This window comes from Zalophus californianus, chromosome 6, assembly GCF_009762305.2.
Source record: "Zalophus californianus isolate mZalCal1 chromosome 6, mZalCal1.pri.v2, whole genome shotgun sequence".
Classification (NCBI taxonomy): domain Eukaryota; kingdom Metazoa; phylum Chordata; class Mammalia; order Carnivora; family Otariidae; genus Zalophus; species Zalophus californianus.
This window is the reverse complement of record NC_045600.1, coordinates 26,794,435-26,819,789: the sequence shown is the minus strand read 5'-3', so window position 1 is coordinate 26,819,789 and position 25,355 is coordinate 26,794,435. Positions and strand designations below refer to the sequence as shown.

The following is a 25,355-nucleotide window of genomic DNA, read 5'->3' as shown; positions in this document are numbered from 1 at the left end:
GGACTTTAGGAAACTTGTTACCATAATTTTAGCTAATTTTATAAGGATTTTAAAAGAAATATTTTCTTAAAGTACATATAAAGTTATGCCGTAGAAGTCTTATTTTAAATTATTTTTTTCTGATGCTTCTGTATTTTGTTACTAAAAACAAAGACGGGTTTTTTTTTTTTTTAAAGGTAAATTGTACTTATTTATTTGACAGAGACACAGCGAGAGAGGGAACACAAGCAGGGGGAGTGGGAGAGGGAGAAGCAGGCTTCCCGCTGAGCAGGGAGCCCGATGCGGGGCTCAATCCCAGGACCCTGGCTGGGATCATGACCCGAGCCAAAGGCAGACACTTAACGACTGAGCCACCCAAGGCGCCCCAACAGGGTTTTTTTTTTTTTTTAGAGTGGACCGTGGACCTCCATAAAGTGAAGGGGCTGAGGTGCAGAATCTTATTAAAGAGGGCTTTGTTCCCTCAGCCCTGTATGCTTTGCCCTTCCTTGGATGGAAAGGAAACAGTTCAGGCACCGTGCATATGCCCAGGAAGTGCCTTTGTCCTCACTGTGCAAATCTGGTTTGGAGCTGTGTATACTATATGAAGCCATGTTTGCAATAGGGTTCCTAGTGACCTTTTTCCTGCATGCAATAACCAACTACCTGCTTTTAGTCACTAATTGGTCATTTACTCCCTAATAGTGCCATCGTTATAAACCACAGTCCAGGTCCTTCTGTCTACCATCGAAGGATTAGACAATTATGCAGTGTTTGACCAGACTTTGAAAATGTCTAATTTGGGAGAAAATAGTGCCCACATATACCTTAATGGAAAGAATGGCCAGATCTTTGGTAATGTTATGACAACTAAACTTAACAACCAGCTCAGAATATGTTCCCAACAGAGAAATACTTGGTAGAAACAAAAATATAAAAAATTATAATTCTTGTGTTGGCAGAGCATGTATTTTTATACATTCTTCTGTGTTTAGGTCAGTGGTTAGAGAACACTTCCTGGAAGGACTGTAGTACACAAATGTTTTCAATTTGAGCTTGTACATTTCATCTAATTGGTCCCTGGGACAAGGTTCACTGCCCTGGAGGTGGCTTAGCTTAATCTTTCAAACGCACGCTAATGAATTTCAGGTTTGGGACAGAAAATGGCTGCTCTGTATCAGACAATCATGTGAACTTGGAATTGTTTCCCAGGAATATCTTCAAGAGCTATGTAATACCATGCTGGATAGTGGGTTCTTCTGCCATCTCCAACCATAGACAACTGCCCTTGCTCAGGATACTCAGTGCTCGCCTACTTCTAAACTTAGGTTTGGAGATTGCTTCATTTTTGAAGGGAACATTGTGGGAGAAAATATGGCAAAGATCATCTGAGTGCAACCGGATGTATCGAAGGATGTTTACAAATAACCTTAAAGCAACCTGAAAAGATTGGTTTGGGCTGAATCCATCTGTTTTGGTTTTCTTCTCAGCTGTTTGAAGTAGGAGAAAATTCAAAAGAAAGTCATTTTTCATACCTTTTTATATTGATACATCTAGCAATGATTTAGGGATTTTTATTGCCTCTGATCCAGCCCACCCAAAAAGTCAAGGAAGTGGGGGTAGTTGAATATAGAAACTTGTTTTATGTAGATGGGGAAGAAGTAAGCTAATGAAGTCACAGACATCCCTTAAATCAGAATGACAGGCCCTGAGCTGTGTGTGGCCCCCTACCCCAGCCTGCACACCTTTGCAGTGCTTACAAGACGTGGCCCTGACCAGTGTAGAAGACAGATGCAGTTACTCAGCTTGGCACAGATCTTGCCTATACGCTCAGAGTAAGTCACAATTTGTGTTGGGCCAGTAGGGGGAAAAAATGTTGATTTCATGAATTCCTTAATCTGAAGGATTGACCATGGCCTATGGTTTTCTTATGGACTGGGACAGTTTCTCTGTGTGTGATGCTGCGTTCCTCCCAGTTACTCCATTCATCATCTGTGAGACTCTGCACAGGCTGTGCAAGTGTAGTGTCTGGACCTCAGTTCCCTCCTTCCTAACTTCAGCACAGTGGGCCAGATAATTCCCTGAGGCCCCTTCCAGCTTCCAAGTCTGAAGTTCAGTTTCTTCTGCACATAAGACGTTGGGGCATCAATTGCACTGGTCTTCTAGAGCCTAGTTGGGTTGTCCCGCTGATAAAATCCCAGCAGATGAATGAATGACCAGCAACACTCAAGTCTGGCAGAAAGTTTGCTTTGGGCATGCTGGCATGATCAGTGGAAATCCTGGGGGATGAAGCATTCCTGAGTACTGGCAGGTGTCAGATGACAGTGCCCCATCAGGGCTGGATGCTTCCTGGGGACGGTGGCCTGTTTGAGATCACGAAAAGCAGCATGAGGTGGTCCCACATGTAGTCTGGCATCAGAAGGGCTTAGGTTCCTCCATGTTCCTGACCATCCCTGCTGACCCAAATGCCTTAGCCTCATACTCTGGCATGTTACCTCACAGTTCTCAAACTTGGGTTTGGTTATTTTTCAAATGAAGAGAATATCTACTTTTGAGAGTGAAAAGGTTAAAGGTAATGTATTTGAAAGTGTCTAGCAAAGTGGAGCTCAATAAATAGGTAATGAAAACCAGCAATTTGTAAAAAAATAAATAAATAACACACACACACACACGAGATAACTTTATCTGAAAGCCAAGGGGAGAGAAAACTAACATTTGTGTAGTGAGTAACAGTTCACAGAGTACTTTAGGACAGTATCTTTTAATCCTCACAATCTGGCTTTATAGATACAGAGATGCTGGCAAGTTCCCAGGGTCACAACACCTGGAAACAGTGGAGTGGAGATTTAAGTTCTGATTCCAAACTGTTGTGTCCCTTTTATAATATACTACCAACACACCAGTACGTTTGGTTGATATGTTTTATAGTTAGGATTAAGACTCTGAGGATTCTGAAGAAGGAAATAAATGATCAGAAGTGGTAATAGTACCTATGGGGGGGGTAGTTTCTCCTTATGCCCTTTTTCTATGACTACAGCTATACTGACTGCCATTTCAGACAAACCTAGGAAACCCTGGCCAGTTGCTCCTCACTTTGTGGGATCTTAATTCTGAAACAGCTCCTGGGGATAGCTGGAAGATTTGAATATCTCTGGGATGTCACTGTCCAGTTTCGAAATAATTTTATAAATGGGTTTCTTCCAGGAAGGATCTGAGTCTTTCCCCGCGGAGACAGCCCTGAAGAACTCCTGCAACGTCAAGCTGGCAATTTCCAGGAAGCAGTCTGGGACCTGCATTCCCAAAGAGACCCAAGAGAAAGAAAAGACATGAGGCCAAGGAGCCCTGGCGCCGTGCAGACCTCGATGTTGCCTGCTCCTTGGGTAGTGGGCTGATAAAAGCATCTCTACTCTCCTGGCTCTCAATTTCTGCCCTAAGAATCCCCTGCTCTCTCATCAAATACAAACCTTAAAATGATGGTACCCATGAGACAGTCCTGGGAAAAAGCATATTAGGGACACTCCCTTTGTAGGAAAAGCTGAATCTACTAATGGTGATGTTTTTAGTAAGTGGGAAACTCTGACTCCGATTGAAATTAAACTTGTGGTTCGAAGGAGGTCTTTAGTATTATTTTCCTTAGTGCCTAATGTGGAAAGGCAGGCCCCCAAGTTTACAACTGTTGTACCTCATCCCACCATCTTTTGGGGTTGGATCCAAAGACTTGGAATCATTCCTGCTTCCAGAGCCAAGCACGAGGTGGAAGGGGGACTCAAGAATATGTTCCAGGTCCTCACTCAGACTGGCACCGTAAGTGATGGGGAGTCCCACAGGTCCTCCAAATCCAGCCTGGCCCACGGCGTGCCACCACTGCATGCCACATGACCACCCCACGTGGACAGATGTGGCAGCCCTGCCCCATCCACATGCCCTGACCCCACGAGCCTCAGAAAGGAAGCTCAGGTTTCCAAACATATTCTGACAGAACATCTGGTAGATGCCAACAGTTCTTCCCTTTCTTGGAGGCATCTGGGTCAAGTGAGAAAGGCAAGGAGAGGGAAGTGTAGTCAGTGACCTGCAGAACGGGATGCCAGCCCAGCAGAGCTATCAGCTGCACACAAGGAAATGTGTGTCTGTATTAGGAGTTCTCACCCATGACACCTAGGCCACTTGCTCACACTTTACTGATGCTTTACCTCTAAGGTGCCACCAGTGTGCCCTCACAGAGATCCCGGAAGGACGGAGAAGCTTGAGTACTGTTTATTCAGTATTTCCAGAAAGAAAGGATCTGAGGTGACTTGCCATGAAAAGCCCACAGATAAAACTGTTCAAGTGAGAATAAAGAACCAAACGATGAACAGAAATCATAAAACGGAGGCCAAGTCTAGGTGCTACAACAGCCGGGCATTTAGTTGTGTGCCTCCTGGCACTAAGGGGAAAAGGTCAACAAGCTATGGAATTTTCCTCTTCCTTGCAGAGTATTGGATCTAAAATGGCACATCTGGTCAACTTCTGTTTCACTTTCAGAATGCAGACTGGCTGTATATTCATCTTGTGACATCCACCTGTTGCCTCAGAGAAGGCGTCGAGTCTTGTCTTTGTGGGTGATACAGACATTGGCCCCAGGCTGCCCTGGCTCTCAGCAACTCAAGGAAAGACACAGAAGGGGGTCTTTTCTAAAACTCAATCACGAAGGGAAGGCACTCATCAGACCTCATGGGACCCAAGTACATGGTCTTACCTCAAAATCATTTCCCTTGTTATAGTGCATATTGAGAGCTCGGAAAAGTTCTGAGTCACGGAATACCACCAGCATCTTGGGATTTGTGACACCATCTGAAATTGCTTGCCGGGCAAATTTCTCCATTTGGATGTAATAAAACTCACGAAAGTTGCTGAACCACTTGATCATCTGGGAGGTTATGCAGCGGTTGAACTGTACAAACAACAGGGTCCATCAGGTCAGACGTCTGCCATGAGGTGTTAAGAGTCAGAACTGTCAGCTTCCAGTTCAACATAGGGCTTAATAAGGATGGCTTCAACCACCATTAAAAAGGGCTTTCTTTTTTTGGGGGGGGGGGTGGGTAGGCAGGGCAGAGGGAGAGAGAGAATCTTAAGCAGGCTCCACGCCCAACATGGAGCCTGACCCCGGTCTCAATCTCACAACCCTGAGATCATGACCTGAGCTAAAATCAAGAGTCGGATGCTTAACTGACTGAGCCACATAGGTGCCCCAAAAAGGGCTTTCTTTAAAAAAGCCACACCTGTTTTCCTAGCCTATTCACTTATACACAGAAAAATCTCAATTAGCTATGATGTCTATTAGAAAATATTGTTTTTGATATACTGGATTTATGACTTTTTTTTTAACCCATGAAATGCCTTCCATGGTGTCTAGTATGACTTTGGGAGGGTCTGGAGTCAAGGTCAGATGCTTCTGCTGCACCTGGGCAGATTACGTGACAGCCCCAGAGCCTTCTGCCAGGTCAAGGGCAAAAGGAAGGGCTAAGGGTGTAGAGTAGAGAGCAGTTTACTGCCACCCTGGAGTTGCAAAATGAATTGAAATCTGAGTGTGGTGCAGGGGTCAGTTGAGCAACTGAATATGAGGGAAAGATCTGGAAAACACAAAGGTGTAGATACAAAGTATTAGCCACCCTATCCCAACACCCAGGGTAGAGGAGGCCATCAGAAACTTTACAAGGAACAGGCAAGGTCTGGTTCTAATCATCAGAGCTTGACTTTCCTTTTTTTTTTTTTTAAGTGTTTATTTATTTGACAGAGACACAGCGAGACAGGGAACACAAGCAGCAGGGAGCGGGAGAGGGAGAAGCAGGCCTCCTGCTGAGCAAGAAGCCCGATGTGGGGCTCAATCCCAGGACCCCGGGATCACGACCTGAGCTAAAGGCAGACGCCTAACGACTGAGCCACCCAGGCGCCCCGAGAGCTTGACTTTCTTTATTGTCACGCTTGATCTCTATGCACCTTCGGTCAGTTTTGAAGTACAGCACTTTGAATATAAACATGACAGTGTCCGACTCTTTATATATTCTTTCTTTTTCATGGTCTCCCCAGCAGAGACAAAATACTAGGCCAAAGGTGCCGTTTACTAATGTTACCCTCTCCCTGCCACCTTCCCTCCCCATGTGTTTCTGGGTATATCTACAGCTCAAAAGCTTAAAATTCAGATACCCAGCCTTCGTGGCTCAAAGTTATTCATGCAGAGTCTCAGCCCAGAACTGGAAATTGTACTGATTCCATCAGCAACACGAAGCGGACCTGACATGCACATATGATGACCTAGGACTTGCCTCTCGCTGGCCAAAACCCACTGCCTCTTGGGAGTTTTGCAGATGCTTTCAGAGGTGAAGAATGACTTTACCTGGACATCGGGGAAGTAAGCCTTCAGGAGGTTGGAGCTGGGGTAGCGTGTGAAGAAAAACATCAGTTTGGCCTTCTTCAAGTGACCAGGATTTAGGCCCTCCTGGATTTATCTCAGTGTCAAGGAAAATTAACACCAGTTTATCAAATAATTGTATCAATTTATCCAAAGAATGAATTGTCCTGTTCCTTACGGTTTCTATTTTATTTTTTCTAGCTGAATGGTGTATTAATTCCATTTTTCTGTCTCTAGCAAGTGTGATCAGATAAGCTTTTTCTTAGGGTGCCTGGCTGGCTCAGTCAGTAGAACATGTGACTCTTGATCTTGAGGTCTTGAGTTCAAGACCCCCATTGGGCCTAGAGAGCTTACTGAAAAAACTAAAAAAAAAAAAAAAAAAAAAAAAAAAAGCTTTTTCCAGATGCTGAATACCATATGTGTACAGTAAATTTTCAGAATTTAAAAAACATTTTGATGTGCAAATGTTCTATGGCATATATGACATCAAATACAGTTTGTTGTACTTTGTGCACTTTCAGAATAGAATGGGAAGAGATGGCAGGTCTGTCCCAGATTTCAAAACCCCTTCCTCTTCTCTGCCTCAGTTTCCCCATCTGTAAAATGAGACGAGCCGACCAGATGGTCCCCATTCTGTTCTCGTAGCTCCCTTGGCAGCGTTCAAGCCAACAAGCCCCTAACCAGCCTGAGTACCAGATCAGTCTGCTTGGGCGTCTCGGTTGTGCCTGCTCCCCGCGTGCCTGGCAGAACCCTCCCTCACCCCTCCCAGCTCAGCTCGGACACCCCTCCTCTGTGAACTACTTCCTTGCTGAATTAGGCCTTCCTTACCCTGGGCTATCAAGGCTCTTTGTACAAACCTCTGTTGTAGCAATGACCTTACTGGAAATTTTACTGCATGTTTGTCTCCCCATTTAGACTGTGAGCTCCTTGAGGGCAAGGACCTTATCTTTTCATCTTTGTGTTCCACGTGTCTAGCCCAGTGCTAGGAACATAGTAGGTGCTCAATAAATGATTGTTGGCTGAAAGGATGAATGAGTGATTAGACGGTCGGCCTGAATCTATGATATTCCAACCCATACTTCACCTGAAAACAGACCACTTCTCCTGTAACAGGAGCAGGGAGCTGTGGTGTGACTGCCTAGCAGCAGCGTGGGAGGGAAATCAAGATTCTTACATGAGAGCGCATAGCATCCCAGGGACAGTCCTGGGGCTGGGTGGGAAGCCTTACACAGAGTAGCCTTGGAGTTCAGGCCAGAGCGCTGTACCTTGAGGACAATTAGGACTTCTCAGTAGCACGTAGCACTTTAGCCAAAGGAGACCACGCCCAGTGATTACAGTTATAACCGACCCTGGCACCCAGGCTGCTACCCAGAGCACCCCTGCCCTTGCCTCCTTGGGCCCACTTCTTACCCTTCTTAAAGGTTCACAAATGCTGTGGAAAGACGACTGGATTTCGGAGTTCAAAGACCCAGTTTCAGACACTGATTTTGCCACATATTAGGGGCAAGCCGCTTACCTTCTCTGGGCCTCATTTCTAAAATGTAAGCGTAGTAGTTAAAGCTTGTGCTTGGCAGTCAGGTCCTGGGTTTGAATCCTGGCTCCGCATGTGTCTGTCTTGTGACTTTTGGCAAATTAGTTTTCTTCTCTGTCCCTGCCTCTCAGATACCTGATCTAGAGCGGAGGCTTGAAGACGGTGAGGTCACACAGGCCCACAACCCCTTCCCTGAAACGCTGGGCCAAAGGGGCTTCAGATTTCAGAATTTGTTATTTTATAATGGCCACGTGGTGCATCTACCATATGTTAGTTAATGGCCAGAGCAGGGGCTGTGGGAGCAGTCCGTAATCCAATACACTCATATTTCCACAGCCAAGTGGGCGGCTATTTACACCAAGTGGGATAGTCGATAAATAGCCTCCAATCAGGGTAGGTCAGGTTTTGCCACCGAAAACGTTACCATCAGCCTTCGGGGGAAGAAACCACAAGGATTTTCAGAGCTCTTGAGTCTCAGAATTGTGGCTAAGAGGTGGTGGACGGGTAGACGGGAACTGGGGCTTCCCTGCCGGCCACAGAGAAGGTACGCCTCGCAGCAGGTGCTGCCCCCTACTGTGTGGTCACCGCACCTGCTCCGCCTGTTGGCCCGATGTCGTATGAATGTGAACGTGCTTTTACGCTTCTTAGTAGCTTGCTCTTAGCGGCGCTCATTGCCCACAGGAACACATCTCTAATGCTGGAGTGTAGGCAACAGGAATGAGGGACTAGCTGGGGAACCAGGATGCTGCCTGGGGGCCCCAAATCATTCCACGCAGCCAGCCCTGTGGGTGGGCCCCCAGACCTCCCAAAGCTCTCTGAGTCCAGTCCTCATTTCACGGAGCAGGGCTACGCACACAGCAGGTGCCCGAGAAATATCAGCACGCTCCTGCCAAAGGAAGTATAGCGGAGAACCTTTGGGGACTGAGTCCCTTAGGTTCTTCCACCATTGCCCAACTTTAACCAAGTGGCGTCTTACCAAAGGTCCAGACAGGTAGCCTTTGTCACACAGGGCGCTTTCCTGACGATCTGTCTCTACAACTCCAAGATTTCCTACTGCCTGAGAAGCAGTAGTGGCCCCTGAGGTGTTCTTGGCCTTGGCTTTATAGCGGCGGCCTGCCTGCCGGCCTGGGCAGCACGCGGCCGTGCTCGAGCTTTAGGGGTGTTTCCAACACCTGTGACCAGAAGAGGGCGCTCGTGGCCTTTAGGACACAAGGGCCCACCCCGTCCTGCCGCCCTTCATACAGCTTCCCAGGCAAAGGACACCACTGTTCACCCCTGGATAGGCAGCTCCACAGACGCACTGACCTCTGGAGACTCAGTTATAGGCTGCCCATGAGAAGGAGCAGCGTGAGCTCCGCTCGCTAAAAAAGCAACATCCAAACTAATGTCAGGAACTTTAGTCTTGCAAGGATGCTTGTTGGAAGAGGATCTTTGGTCATGTGCCTTTGAGGCTGCAGACCTTCTCCCCTTAGAGCTTCACATAGGACATCAGCATGTTAAAGGCTCTGAGAAGTCTCCCGGTCAAACTACCCAGTAGTAGAAATAACCAGTATTTAATAACCAGTATTTAAATAACCAGTAGAAATAATCTAGTATTTACCCAAGCTGCTTTTTTCCTAACTTAATGAACATTAATATCCTGAGGGAGAGTTACTCTGGGCAACACTGTTTGAGAGAGTGGGGTCTGCCTGAGGACTGCAGTAAATTCCAGATCACTACAGACCTGCCTGGGCCCCACGGCCTTCCCCATGGGGGCCTCCCCCTTCAGATTCCCAGCGCCCAAGCTCTAGTCCTCTCAGCTGCAGCTTAGAAGCTATTCCTCAGACTAAAGGCTTCTTACCCTTCCCAGATGCCTCTTGGGTCTAGTCCCTCAGGAAAGCATCCTCTCTTCCATCTGCCTCCGAAGTTTCTGGTCCCTCATGGCTTCCCCGTGAATTACACGGACAACCTAGGAGGATCCAGAGGCTTTTCTGCCTGCGGAGCCAAGAGACTGGGGAGCCATGCTTCAGATGAGCTCATTCCTTTGACCCTCTCTGCCTAGGTATACAGGCCGCTGACAACCAAGTTATGGGGCTTTTCCTTCCATTGGGCACTTATCATATTTTGGAAGCCCCTTTGAGTTTACAAACAAACAAAACTCTTCCAGACCCAAAGGAAAGAGTCAGTAGTGATAGAATCCAGTGTGTCACAGAAGAAGGTAAATGAACCGTCCCAGCAGCCTTAAATCCCAGGATGGGGCCACCACCTTGTCAGAACCTCGTAACTATGAGCCACAGGGAAGCAGGGCCTGGGGGCAACGTTAAGAAGTCCATGGGGAAAGCAAAGTGATTGAATGCCCTGGAGTTAGTTGTCCCCCCTCCCCTCCCCTTCCAGACTTCCCGTTTCTCTGAGCTGCGGCGGTGAGAACTTCAGTTACCAGTAAAGGATATGTGGACTGAAGGAAAGGACCGCACATCGGGGGCGGCCTGCAGGCCACCCTGTTCCATCTTCACTGAGGGGAGAAGGGGCAGTCTTTCCAAACGGCGGGGAGGGAAGGGCAAGACATGCTGCTGCTGGCTCAGGACCGATGGTCGCAGTTGGACGGCTCCCCACGGTCGCAGAGCACACTCTGAGGAGGGGTGACTTTGGGAAGAGGAGTCGTGGGGAAGGGTGCTGCTCCAGTGACCACTGGGTCCGTGGCCCAGTAGCTGGCTAAGAATCTGATTTTCCTGGATGTGGGAAGGCGCAGTCAAAGGACAGTTTGCTGGGGGACCCTGACAGGGTCTGGGGATCATCCTCAGAGAGGCAGGGTACCTAGGAGGATCCAGAGACTTGGCCAGTGATAGGGTTTGCAAGGGCACCGCAGTCTGTGGCTGGGCCCTCCTGGGCAAGGTGGCCAAAGGAAATCGGTCTTTACAGGCACCTCTCTCAGGAGGTGAGGGCTCACTTCTCCCCTCTGGCACAAGCCCCTGGAAGCTTCTGCCCAGCTGAGTCAGGTGGCCTGGTGGATCCAATAGTACCTTTTGTAATACTGAGTCCACAGCTTGGGACATTGCCCCGGTCAATTCTTTCCTCAGAATCTCCAGCAAAGCCCGCGCTCCACAAGGAAGGAACCTGGACTCCTCAGACTGGTAGCCCACCTCAGAAGCTCTGTGGTTTTCCTCCCCGGAGAGGTCCCCACGGGAACCCTGGAAGTGGTCACTGTCCATAGCCCAGGGCCTAGATCCATAACCCTTCCTCTGCTTTACACTCAGAGGGCCCTTGTCTGTCTCGGAGCCTCCTGGGTCCTGGCCTGTGTCCCTGGGCTCAGCAGCCTGCAGGATGTGCTTTTGCAAATGTCTTAGCCGTTGCTTCAGCTGATGGAGCTGTTCCCTTACGCGAGGGCCCCCTTTCCTGCTGCCATGGTCTCCAGCCGGGCCTGGCTTCAGGGGGCCTTGCTGCATGGGAAGGCTCTGCTTCCTCTTCCGCTCCCGGGCCTTCTCTGGGCAACATGCACCATCCCTGGCTCGGGCATTGCCTGGCACCAGAGCCAGAGCGTGAGGAGTGAGGCACATGCCTTGGACGATGGTCTCCACCCTGGCCCTCTTTGCTTGGATGTTCTCATCCCAAAACCAGTCAGGGTCGGCAAAGCTGGAGCTGGGGCCTAGGCTCCAGGCAAAGGGGGAGTCTCTGCCCTTCTCTCGAGGGGCTGGGCTTCTCTCACCTTCCACACAGGGTTCTGCCAGGTGGGAGCAAGCCCGGGACAGAGGAGGAAGCAAGCCAGGGTTTGGATCCATCTCAGAGTTGTGGCTCCCTGAGGGAATCCCTTCTCCGAACGTCCTCAGTCAGCTGGAGGGGTACCCAGAGCGAGCTGGGGGTTCCTCCTCTGCCCTCAGAAGGATCAGAAGCAGCTGTCAAGGATTCAGACTCCGTGATGCCAGAGCTTACAAACCTGAGCAGACTCTGGAATTAGAGACCGGAAGAAAACAATAGGATATGTGATTTTGAGCAGTGCTTTTCAAACCTGAATGTGCAAACAAATCACCTAGAGATCTTATTACAATGCAGATCAGATTTGGGGTGGGTCTGGGGTAGGGCAGATTCTGTATCTCTAACCAGCTCCCCGGTGATGCTGTGCTGCTGGTTGGGATCCTACTATAAGAACATTCCTGAGGCGCCTGGGTGGCTCAGCCAGTTGAGCGTCTGCCTTTGGCTCAGGTCGTAGTACCAGGGTCCTGGGATCAAGCCCCACGTCGGGCTCCCTGCTCAGCTGGGAGCCTGCTTCTCCCTCTCCCTCTGTCTGCCGCTCCCCCTGCTTGCGCTCTCTCTCTCTCTCTCTCTCTCTCTCTCTCTGTCAAATAAATAAATAAATAAATCTTAAAAAAAAAAAAAAAAAACATTCCTAAGAGTGATCCTTCAGGGAGAAATTCTCTTGCTAGGGCATAACAACAGAATAATAAAAATAAATGTAATAGCAGCAGCTAACTACACAACTGCCATTGGGCCAAGAACTTTACATCCATGCCTAATTTAATTCTCATAACAAGTCCCTGAGAATGTTGTCATTCTCATTTAAGAGATAAGGAAATAGGCTCAGAGAAGTTAGGTAACCTCCCTAAGTTCATACAACTTGTAAGTGACAGGCTGGAGTCCAAACAAGGTTTATCTGATTCAGAGTAACTTTCTTAGTGTCTACGCCACAACCCCCACCCCCAGGCACTTGTTAAAAATAGCAAATTCAGGAGCCCCCACCAATCCCGCACAATCAGAATCCCTCCATACTGGGACAGGGAACCTGCATTTGAAACCAGCAAACCAGAGTTTGAGAACCAGCTGTCCTGCTCCTGGAAGAATCAGATTATGCATTCCTTTTCACATTCAACAACTATTTATTAAGCACCTCCTATGCATCCGGCCTTTGTCTGAGCACTTGGAGAGACGGTGGTGAATCAGAGCAGCAGAATCCTGCTCTCATGGAGCTGGCTGTCTCCCAGGGGAAGAGGGAATGAACACGTCTATTTTCAGGTCGTGATACCTGTTACGAAGGAGAAGTGTGATAAGGGGTTGGAAGGTGGGATGAGGGTGTGGGAAGAAGCCAGGGAGCTATTTTGGGAAAGCCTGCCTAAAGCTATTTTTTTCCCCACAGAGTATCGAAATACACTGTACTTTAACCAGGAGGCTTCAGATAGCAAGTTTAAGGCACTTGGAGCTTACAAAACATTTGTACATGCCACCTCATTGCACCTGGCGCCAAACTTGAGAATCAGTGTAATTCTCCCATTTTACAGAGGAAACTGAGGCTCATGAGTGAGGCTGAGAGTGGCTCTCAGTTACTAAGATCTCAAATCCTTTGACACAACCACACTTTAGCGGCCACCCTGGAGATAGAAAGACCCGTATAAGAGACTGACTTCAGGGCACCTTGGTGGTGCAGTCGTTTAATCGTCTGACTCTTGGTTTTGGCTCAAGTCCTGATCTCATGAGATTGAGCCCTGCGTTGGGCTCTACACTCAGTGCAGAGTCTGCTTAAGGCTTTCTCTCCTTCTCCCTCTGCCCCTCCCCTCTGTTCTCTCTCTCAAATCAATAAATAAACCTTTTAAAAAAAGAAAAAGAGACTGACTTCTCTGTCAAGTGGATGTCTCCTTTCCTACAAGAGGTAAATGAATTTCTTTCCTCCAGAAATTTCCACTCTCCTTTGCTTTGCTTGCACAAATGCTGGCAGAACAGAGTCTGCTTGTTTTCTTCCTACTCTCGATCTAAAGTTTACTTGGAGTTCTCTACCTTGGGCAAACCTTGGCTTTTCGGGAGCCTCTGGGCTCTTGTGTGGACGTAGCCACATCTCTACCTGGAGCTGCCAGGCGACCAGCAGAGACACCTGACAAGCTCCCCGGGAGCAATGCTGCTCCCAGTGGCAAGGCGGAGAGTGGGAGGTGGTCCTGCTGAGCCATCACGAGGCAAATGCCCCTGAAAGCGAGGCTCGTGGGTCAGAATACGTAGAAGGTTTTTGCTTTGAGTAAGACATTTGTAAATTACTAAGATAAAATAGATGATTTGCCAAATTAATGTACATTTAAAAATGTATCGCTAAATTCATTCCAACGGTCTGGATGGTTTACCACCTCGTGAAGAGAGACACGTTTCTTAACTTCCTGTGATCATTTGACAATGAATATATAGTATTTGTATAATACGAAAAAGTGATTTTTACATCAGCTCTTACCATCTGCTAGGCATATCTGGGTCATTAAGCATACATTGGCTGCTTTCTAACTAATAGTGATCACTGAACTGGCAGAATTGATATTTTAACCAAGAGAGACTCGCAGTAATACAAACTGTACATATTTTCAGGTAAGTACCTTCCAAAAAGAAGAGGGGATTGGTTATGATTATTCTAACTGCCGAGTGAACATCTCCTGCTTAAATTCAACATTTTCAAGCCCAAACTCTATAGTTGCCCCTCTGCCTCACCTTGCATACTACTGATCTCGTTTAAGCCAGAAGCTGGGAAGTCTCCTTGACTCTCCCAAACTCCTCATCCTCAACAGTGATTGGGTTACCATGCCTGGTCATTTATGGCAAAAAATTGCTCCAGACTGCATCCCACTGTGCCTTTCCCACTTTCTTGATTCAGGGTCTCAACTTTTTACCTAGAGAATTCCAATACCTCATGACTGGTCCCCCATCCTCGAGCCTCTCCTCATTCTGGTCCTTCTACATTCATTCATTTATTCAACAAATGTGGATCGAGTGCTGACAACAGACAAAATCCTCTGCCCACGTGGAGCTAACATTCATGCAAAGGGAGCCAGATGTCATAACATACTAAGTAAGTATGGAAGGCCATTGTAATAGGGCCTTGTTGGCCACTGTGAAGATGTTGGCCTTCACTCTGACATAAATGAGGACCCAATGGAAGTTTATAAGTAATATGACCTGACTCAGTTCGGAAAGGATCATTTTTTACTGGGTGGGGAATAGACTAGGGGTGGGGAGCAAGGGTTGAAGCAGCCTTAGAATATTCTAGGCCTCTAGGCATCTAGACAGTGACCCAGAGGATAATAATGTAGGTGAGGTGTCTCAGACTAGGATAGCAGCAATGCAAGTGGCAAGTACATCAGATCCTGGTGTATGTTGAACGGGGAGCCCACGGAATTTGCTAATAGACTGGATGTGGAGCACAGAGAGAAGTAAAGTATCACCGATGATGACTCCAAAGCATTTGGCCTGAGCGACGCGGAGGATGAAATTGCATGAGCTGACAGGGCGCCTGGGTGGCTCAGTCGGTTAAGCGACTGCCTTCGGCTCAGGTCATGATCCTGGAGTCCCGGAATCGAGTCCCGCATCGGGCTCCCTGCTCAGCGAGGAGCCTGCTTCTTCCTCTAACCCTCCCCCCTCTCACGTACTCTCTCTCTCTCATTCTCACTCTCTCAAAATAAATAAATCTTTAAAAAAAAAAAAGGAAAGAAATTGCATGAGCTGAGTCGGAAGGACTCTAGAGGAGTGGCTTTGGGGAGGACTGTCAGGAGCTCCGTTTTGCACGTGTTGAAATTGAGATAATTATGAGACATCTAAATGAAGATGTTGAGAAAGCAGTTGGATAAATAAGCCTGGGACTCGGTGAAGAGATCTGGGCTAAAAATAAAAAGTCGATGGCCGTTCACAGGCAGACGGATGAGCTCACCAAGGAATGAATGTACACGGAGGAGGAGGGCGCCACGGTCTGAGTCCTGGGACAATAGCGCCGCGAAGGGGGCTGGGGCTAAGAGGGGAATGAGTCAAGGGGGAGGAGGAGCGATCAGTCAGGTAGGGAGAAACCTAGGGGTGTGGGAGTTCCTGAGAGCCAAGTGAAGAAGGTGTTTATAGGAGCAGGGACAGCTCAAGTCACAAAAGGATTGTTAGTGACATAGAGGCATTCGAGATCTTGATCAGAGAAGTTTTGGTGGCGTGCAGGGAGAAAAAGCCTGGTCACAACGGATTTAAGGCAAAGGACAAGAGGAGGGATTAGTGACATTAACTATGACAACTCTTTCCAGGAGTTTTGCAGAGAGGAGAGAAACGGGACAGTGGCTGGAGGGAGAAATGGGGTCAAGGCAGAAGAAATAACAGCATATTTGTAGGCTAATGGTGATGCCATAGAAAGATGGTCTGTTACGGTAGACCAGAGTGGGAGAAGTTCTGGAGCCCGTCCTTGGGCAGGAGGCTGGGGGCGAGATGTCATGCATGGGGAGAGATGGACTTTAGAGAGGAGGACCCTCGGGTCGTCCATGGTAGTGGGGGAGGCAGCGTACATGGACAGGGGCTGTCAGCTGGGTAGCTGCGGTGATGGTGGGAGCCAGTGGAAACTCCTTTTTCATTGTCTCCATTCCGTCAGCAACACTGGCATCGGCCTTAATTTTCTAAAACATGGGCCTGCTTATGCCCGTTCATGGAATCAGTCCTTGCTAGCTGCCTGTTGGATATAAAGTACAGATGTCTCAGCTCCACTTGCCTAAGCATTGCAACTGAGCTGTCCTGGGCTCTGTGTTCCCTGAGCACGCCAAACTCCTTCATGACTCCAGGTCTTGGCACTTACTATCCCATCCCTCCGGAACGCCCTGCTCTCACTTATCTACCTGGCAAACCTCTACTCCCTTTCCAAAATCCAACTGAAATGTCACCTCCTCTCTGAAGTAATCAATGTCTCTTCTCCTTTACTTTTTTAAAAGATTTTATTTATTTATTTGAGAAAGAGGACAGAGGAAGAGTGGGAGGGAGAAGCAGACTCCCCACTGAGATGGGAGCCCGATGCGATGTGGGGTTCAATCCCAGGACCCCAAGATCACGACCCTAGCTGAAGGCAGACGCCCGACCGACTGAACCACCCAGGCGCCCTGTCTCTTCTTTAGACTGTGAGTTCCCTCTTTGTGTCGCCAAGTAGTGCCTGACTTCCAAGGGTCGCCAAATAGATGTTTGCTGACTCAGCTGCATAAATTGTTTTTTGCGCTTCATGTAGACTGATTTTCGTCTCTTCATTAGAGGTACATTATTTCAGATCTTTCTAGCATCTACACGGAGCAAAACCAATACAGAGACATATAGACAGATAGACAGATAGGACATAGAACCACCAACTTTGCCAAATCTCCATTGCGGGTTATCTAAGGTTTGGGGTTTTTTTGAGTTTCCATGTAGTCTGTGTGCTCCAGAAGACAGAACTACTGGGGTAAGAGAAGGAGCTCAGTGTGCTTAACGAAGCAACAATCAGCAGGAATGTCTTGAGGCCAGAAACTAGACTCCAGCCAGACTCCACTGCGGTTGGATGCCCAGAGATGTTTACGCCCATCTCTGGAGGACAATCGTGGAAACTCTGCATCTGGGCAGCAGAGAAACAGGAAGCTTGTGTGCTGGGCCAGCGCGCCACCCAGAGCCCTTTACCTGGGTGTGGCATGAAGCCGCGATGCTTTCTGTTTAAAAATTAACTAGCAGCCTGCTCACATTTACTGATGAAATGGCAATTGCCACAACCCTTTAAAAATAGCTTTACTGGGTTTCTTAGATGATGAAAGCAATTAAGGGTCATTTTACTTTGCAAAGATAGACATGTACTGAGAGGAAATGAAAGATACCTATAATGCTGCCTCCTAGGGGAAAAAAAATCACAGTTAACATTTTGGTTAACTTTTTCCATACTTTTTTCTCTGTGTACAGATAAACTTACATGATTGCTCCTAATTATATAAATTTTTAAAAATGGAATTATAAATACATAGTCCTATGGCTTCCTTTTTTTTGGTTTGTTTTTTTATGTCAGTGAGTATCAATCTACAACATAGTGAAAGCTGATGATATTCCATTGTATGTATATATCATAATTTATTTAGTAAATTCCCTTTCGATCAGACAGATTTTTTCTTATGTTGTCACTAGTATAGCAATACAGACAATAGAGTATGGACCATAGAGTCAGACTGCTTCAATTTAAATCCCTAGAGCCGCTTACTACCTTTGTGACCTCTCTGTACCTCAGTTTTCTCATCAATAACATGGAAATAACCATAACACCCACTGTTACCATAGGGTTGTTGTAAGGATCCAGTTTTTAGATCAATTCTTGGCACGTAGTAAATTACTGATAAGTGTTAGCTATTGTTCCTGTGAATAATGTTGGAATGAACAGTCTTGTCTATATCTCTGGGAACTTACACTGTTTTTTGCTTAGAATATATTTCTAGAAGTGGAAATTCTGGGTCAAAGACTAGGCATGTGTGAAACTTTTATGCTCATTGCTCAACTGCCCTCCAGAAATGTACCAACTGATTGGTAGTGGAGATAGGGGAGTGACGGAGAAATTTCTGTATATTTCTATATTAACCGAATTTTTATAAGGATGTATTCATTGCCTTTGTTTGCATGTATACTTTTAAATAGCCAGTTTTCTTTCTCAACAAGTATCTATAAAACACACGTATCCCCACAGCCCCTCATCCTCATCGACACTGGGCACTGCTGGTCCTTTAATTCTTTGCCAGTACGATTAGTGAAAATATCACCTCACCCTTTGTACCTCTGATTCTTAGCAAGCTGGCTCATTTTTCTCATATTTGGGAGGAAATATTTATGGGCTATATATTATGAAACTTAAACATGTTTATACCATTTGAGTCAATGGCTCTATGTCTAAGAAGTAAAATCAAGAAAATGATGCCATACCCACAGATTTATGTCAAAAACGATCATCCCACAATTAAAGAGTAGATACAGGTTAAATATAAATATGGTATTATCTGTGTGATATATTATGTAAACATTTTTTAAAAATCATGTTTAGGGGCACCTGGGAGGCTCAGGTGTTAAGCATCTGCCTTCGGCTCGGGTCATGATCTCAGGGTCCTGGGATCAAGCCCCACATCGGGCTCCCTGCACCGTGGGAAGCCTGCTTCTCCTTCTCCCACTCCCCCCGCTTGTGTTCCCTCTCTCACTGTGTCTCTCTCTGTCAAATAAATAAATAAAATCTTTTTAAAAATAAAAAATAAATAAAATCATGTTTAGGAAGAGCTTATAGGACATTATTTTATAATAAGTAGGGAGGGAGAAAATCACTTATTAAAAATACAAAGGAGAAGAGATGAGAAAGAAATGCATTAAAATGTTAGCAATGTTGTTTAGAATAGGATAGAACCATGGATAGTTCTTTTTCTCTATTTCTTCTTTTTACTTTTCTGTATTTTCCATATTTTCAATGGGTACGTTTTCACATTGTAATTTTTAAAAAAGCAACCTTTGCCCTTGATAATAAAAAACTTGCATTTATGGGGAAGGCTATGCATGTGTGGGGACAGGGGATGTATAAAAAATCTCTGTACCTTCTGGTCAGTTTGTGAATCTAAAACTGCTCTAAAAATTAAAGTCTACTAAAAAAACAAACAAACAAAGCTTGGATTTTCTCATTGACTCTTTCCTGGATATACATTCCTGGGCACCAGATGTAAAAAGCTCCACTAGAGAAGCAAATTTAGCTACAAACATGAGCACAGAACACAGGGCTCATGTGATAAGCGCAAAATTATGTAGGATTTTATAGCTAGAAAGTGTAAAGTGAGAGCAAGGTGGAATTTCAAGTAAATAATAGGCCTAAGAAAGAAACCGTGTGTCTGAAGTGTTAGAGGCCGTGGGCACAGGCTGAAAAGGCAGCCAGGGTCCGTGGAATTTTCAACTGCACAGATCACCACCTAGCAGGGGAGCCCTTCTCCCTGTGAGTCTATGCCCTTCCAAGAAATCTTCCTTGATATTCGCTCAAGGGGGCTAAGGGAAAGGATAGCTCACATGCCGGTTGCATGTCTCCCCTTCTGTGCTGTGCCCACAATTAGGGAACAGCAAACACCTCTGATACACTCCAGCAGGACCACCAGAGACCCAGTCAGCGAAGCAAGGTGGGCTATGGGGCATCACGCAAAGCCCAAGAGATACAATATTCTCATCGCTGCCATTGATGCTTGATTCAGATTTATGCAGATGGTTGGATTCCAATGGGACCAGTCTTGTGCCTACCCAAAAATCACGCACAGTACGGTTGGAGAAATATGGAGGAAAACGCCTTAGCCTGAAACAGCCTCTCCCATGCAGATGGCACAGGATCTAAGGGTCCACCACAGGCAATTCATGTTAATGATCACACATCATGTACGAATACAGTATTCCTGAGCAGCCTCTCATCCAGGTACTCACCAGGCTTAACAAACTTTAACTGCCAATGTAAATTTGTTCAGGTTGGCACATCTCAATGTCATACAGCATATTTACATTTTACTAAGGTGTTTTCATATACAACCTCATCTCTGTTTCATCCTCTGGGGGCCCCAGCATCATCCCCATGTGGCTCTGGGCTGGGGATGACCGCATCCATCTCTAGTCTAACCCTGGACAGCTCTCCCTGCATTGGCTGATGGTGAAAATGGGTAGAGGGGGTCAGTTTGACAGCCCAGTCCACACAGCCCTGAAGCCCTGCTGGTCTGAGTCGTTGGTGTCTGTGAGGGTGATCCACTGGGTACTGGACCTGGACCAGACTCACTATTAACTCCTATGTGATCTTACATAGGTTAACTTTGCTTCTCTCCCTTCTTAGTTTCCACTGATAACAGTGCTGTTTCCTAGTTGTGGGGGCTGCTCTCTCTCTAGCACCGACCATAGGCACTCCTTAATTTGCAATTTCCTTTTCCTCTAGGGCAGGCCTGGGAGGCCCCACAGCCCAGGAACTTTATTTAGCCCTGGAGGGGACTTGGGGATTATGTGGTACAGTGTCTGGGTTTCAGACTTTTAGATTTCAACCATTAATAAAATGAAAACAAACAAAAAATTGGACCAGCCTGAGAGGTCTTGACATTTTATTTGCAGGTAAGAGCCCCCCAAAAATAGGTAGGCAAAAGACTACAATCCACTATCATTTTTATTTCATAAAAAAAAAAAAAGAATCTTAACTACCCTGGTTTTAAAAAAAAAAGACGAAGGGCGTAATATCCAATTAATTTAGATTTGTAAAATCTCTACATTGTCTTTTCTGAAAACCAATGAACACATCACAGACCAGTGTGAGGGAACCTCGGATCTTCATGCCCTGCTCTTGCTTTATGGATGAAGCCACCGAAGACTGGTGAAATGACATGCCCAAGGTCACAAAGTGGCTGCAATGTCTCATCACTATCTAACCAAACACCTGTGGATGTGAGATCCTTTCCTGCAGCCAAGACCAGTGCCCTGGCTGGGATTTAAGTGATCTGGGTTCTACAACAGCCATTGGCCCTCAAGCCGCACTTTCTGCTTTTTCTGCTTTTCTAAAATGGGGATGAAATCATCCCCTCACTCAAGACTGGTGTAAGAACCTGATGAAAGAAGAGTTTAAAAAGTGCTCTGGAGATGCCTATCAGGCTATTACAGAGTGAGGAATTCAGAGCAAAAAGTCCTGCTGTCCGTGATTTGCTCGAAAATATTTCAGCCAACAAAAGCAGATGAAGCAAATATGGCACCATATGAACCCTGATTAAATCTAAGTGGCGGCTCTTGTGATGCTAGCTTCTCCACTTTTCTGCATTCTTGAACATTTTTATAATAAACATTCCATCAAAAAAAAAAAAAAAGGTCTCTGGCAAGGTCAATGGAAGGGTTGGTGTTACTCACAGAGAAGATGCTCTCAGGGAGATCCAAGTCCTGGGCTCTGCATCCAGGTGGGGTCTGCTACCCCAGAAGATGGAGCCGCCCACTCTTCACCAGCCTTGGGCATAAAGAACCATGGTCAGGAAGTGATTTTGGCTTCCTCCCCAGGCAGGCCTGGTGCCTGCGGCTGAGTGAGGGAAGCCTCTGGCCGCCCCTTCTCAGTGCGAGGCCCCAGCTGACAGACCCAGCCCTGCCACCGCAGTGGGGACAGTGGGGGCTGCCTAGCGCAGCCAACCGGTGTGGGGGGCTTATGAATATGCATTTAGAGGCCAGAGCTGGTTGGCTGCCACCCCCACCATCTCCCACCCCCCCCCCCGCCCCAACTCAGATGCCCAGGAAAGCCAGCTGAGAGAAGATATATTTTATAACAAAAATTAAAAAAAAAAATTCCCTTTTGATGGGGCGCCTGGGTGGCTCAATTGGTTAAGAGTCTGCCTTCAGCTCGGGTCATGATCCTCTGGGGAGCCCCATGTCTGGCCCCTGCTCAGTGGGGAGTCTGCTTCTCCCTCTACCCCTTCCCCCCACCCCCCCGCTTGTGCACATGCACTCACTTACTCTCTCTCTCTCAAGTCAATAAATATAATCTTTTAAAAAATAAAATAAAATTCCCTTTTGAAATTAAAATAAAACATATGATCCAGTAATCATACTACTGGGTATTTACCCAAAGAACAAGAAAACACAAATTCAAAAGGATATGTGCACCCTTCTGTTTATTGCAGCATTATTTACAACAGCCAAATTATGGAAGCAGCCTAAGTGTCACTGATAGAGGAATGGATAAAGAAGACATCTTATTGATAGATATAGAGACACACATATACACTGGACTATTAGCCATAAAAGAGAATGAAATCTTGCCATTTGTAACAACTTGGGTAGATCTAGAGAGTATAATGCTAAGTAAAATAAGCCAGTCAGAGAAAGATAAATACTATACTGTTTCACTCATACGTGGAACTGAAGAAACAAAACAAAGGAGGGGAAAATGACAAATCAAAAACCAGACTCTTAGCTACAGAGAACACACGGATGGTTACCAGAGGGGAAGTGGGGGGGTGGGTGAAATAGGTGATGGGGATTAAGAAGTGCATTTATCTTGAGCACTGAGTAATATGTCGAATTGTTGAATCACTATATTTTACCTGAAACTAATACAACATTGTATGTTAACTATATTGGAATTAAAATATTTTTTAAATGTGAAATAAATAAATTCCCTTTTGAGCCATAAACATAAGTTTATGAACTTATATACATAACTCCTGTCGAAATAGATAATGCTGTGTCCTAGGAGCCTCTAAATACAGAAGTGGGTGAGAGCTCATTGGGTTGCACCTTGGACTCCACCAAAGCTCATATATGAGTCTCAAGGAAATCAATTTCAACCTTTATCCTCTGAGACTTCACATGCTACTGTGCAAGTGTGTGCAAGCGCGTGTATGTCTAAAATCGTAACATCTGAGATTAACTTGGGCGATCATTGAAATTCTAGGAGAAATGCTTTGCCACATCATCCAGGCCTGAGCTTCTAAACTTTAGATAAGAATCTCTAAAATTATTTACTTAAAGATGAAAAAATTAAGTAGCTGTCTAAGAAATATTAACAGCAAACCCTTCAAGGGATTCCTGTTTCGGGGACTGTTCAGCTGCATCTAGCAGTCTTGTAAGCGCAATGTCTTTAGTCATTCCACTTGTATTTCTTGAGTACCTACAGAGTACCCAGGCACTGTGTTCTGTGCAGGGGATTCAGGAAAATAGAGTCATCATCTCTTTCCTCCTTTTGCTCTGCCCAGGAGAGAAGACAGGCAAAAAGCACATTATAATGCAAAGAAGAGATATGTGCATAATGCTTTGGAAGCACAGAAAAGGTATCTGTTAACTCTGACAGAGGGCATTAGGAAGGGACTCAAAAGAGACTTAGAGGATGATTAGGAGTCCCCAGGCAAATGGGAGGTGGAATTGGCCCACACAAAGATGGGAAGGAGTGAAATAGCACATGGGGGCGGTTGCTAGTAGTGTGGTAGGACTAAAAAAACTCAGCACCTGTGAAAATCACAGGGTGGATCACAACCTAACCCAAGGCCAGGTTATCAGGTGCCCGGTCAAACTGAGGAGTTTGGACTTCATCCTCCTGACAGGGAGAAGCAATTGAAAGACTTCAAGCACGAGAGTGACAGGAGTAGATTTGTGTTTCAAAGGATCTTTGACATGGATATGGAGGATGGGTTAGAGAAAGTGATTGTAGAGGCCCAGGTCCCTTTAGGAAGCTTTTAAAAAAATAGTCCAGGTGAAGGATGCTAAGGATGTGACCAGGGGCAGCAGCTGGGCAAGAAAGTTTTCTCTATTTCTAGTTTCTCTCTTTTCTCTATTTCTAGTTTTCTCTATTTCTAGTTCTGCTTCTGCCCATCCTTCCAGAATTCCAGTGGAAGTCCTTGCAGAGTTTGGATGAGTGAAGGCACCCTAAAGGTGCCTGAGGACGAGGTAAGATGACTCAGCTTAAGAAACCAGTATGAGCAGGCACCAGTGACCCATTAATTCATTCATTCTTTTTTTTTCTTTTTCAAGATTTTATTTATTCATTTGAGAGAGAGAACGCAAGCAGGAGAGGCAGAGGGAGAGGGAGAAGCAGACTCCCCCTTGAGCTGGGAGTCCACCGTGGGGCTCAATTCCAGGACCCCAAGATCATGACCCCAGGCGAAGGCAGACATTTAACCATCTGACCACCCAGGCGCCCTCATTCATTCATTCATTCATTCATTCATTCTTAATTCCACCAAAGCTTATAGAAAACCTTTTCTATTAGGAAGGTGAGCTATAGGGGCACCTGGCTGGCTCAGTTGGTAAAGCATGCAACTCTTGATCTTGGGGTGGTGAGTTCCAGCCCCACTTTGGGCATAGAGATTACTTAAAAATAAAATCTTAAAAAAAAGGAAGGTGAGCTATAAAGGTGAATCTGGGCATTCAAGGGGAGGGGAAACTAAAAAGGGGGAGGGGAAGCTATGTGCTTTCATTTTGAAGGTAACAGGCAGAATTGTTATTACACACCTACCTACCTACGCCAATCTCTGTTCTAAGTGCTGTGAATACAGCAGTGCACAAGACAGACAAGGTCCCTAATTTAGTCCTTTATATTCTAGGGACAGAATGACTAATAAACCACCTTCAAAATACACAGGATGTATGGGGAACAATTAGCTTGGCTGGAGAGAGTGTGAATAGGATTAGGGAAGATCAGGAGATGTCGTTTCAGAAGTAAGGCTACTTGGTGATCTTCGTCTGGTAAAAGGGCAATGGGAACCCTTCAGAGGTTTCTTTGGGCTGTTTCTTTGTTCTGGAGTTAGAGAGGCAGGGAAGTGACTCTTCCTTTTTTTTAAATATATATATTTGAGGAACCTGAGGCTCAGGGAAGCGAGGTCACCTGCCCAAGGCCACCCACGTGTAAGATCAGGCAGGCTTGTGCGCCAAGGTCCGAGTTCAAAGCCCGTGCCAGCCTCCCGCTCTTTTCCGGTAGTGCAGAGGTGGAAACGCGCGGTGTCCCGGGGTCCCAGAAAGAGACTGGCACCAAGCTCAGGGCCAGCTCTGCGGACAGTTGTGTGTGGGGGGGGCGGTGGGACCCCTGGGGCGGCCTGGTCTCCGGACGGTCGTAGGCACCCCCGGCAGTCCCGGCAGGCAGTGCAGCTGGCTGGCTCCGAGAGCGCTCCGCCGCCGTGGACTCCCCGGGGCAGACCGGTGTGCTGAGGTGGGGGCCGCTTCGCGCTGCCTGTCGGTTCCCCCCACCCCGCCAGTGGTTCGCTCCGAACACCCCTCCCC

At 46.6% G+C, this 25,355-nt stretch overlaps 1 protein-coding gene across 3 annotated transcripts; it reads right to left on the bottom strand.

Moving 5' to 3' along the window:
• Positions 1 to 404: 404 nt before the first annotated feature.
• On the bottom strand, positions 405 to 11,650 carry PROX2 (prospero homeobox 2). Of its 3 annotated transcripts, XM_027570112.2 has the most exons (4): positions 10,325 to 11,650; positions 6,350 to 6,457; positions 4,712 to 4,906; positions 405 to 3,266 (listed from the first exon to the last, which is right to left on the bottom strand). In XM_027570112.2, exons 1-4 carry the CDS (start codon positions 11,648 to 11,650, stop codon positions 3,081 to 3,083), a joined length of 1,815 nt encoding a protein of 604 aa, XP_027425913.1. In that variant the 3' UTR covers positions 405 to 3,080. The 3 variants fall into 3 exon arrangements, 2 of the variants coding, with proteins under 2 accessions (XP_027425913.1, XP_027425914.1); XM_027570113.2 differs by lacking the exon at positions 6,350 to 6,457 and having other exon boundaries at positions 10,895 to 11,650; XR_003515688.2 differs by lacking the exons at positions 6,350 to 6,457; positions 10,325 to 11,650 and adding an exon at positions 8,872 to 8,977 and having other exon boundaries at positions 3,134 to 4,906.
• Positions 11,651 to 25,355: the final 13,705 nt, after the last annotated feature.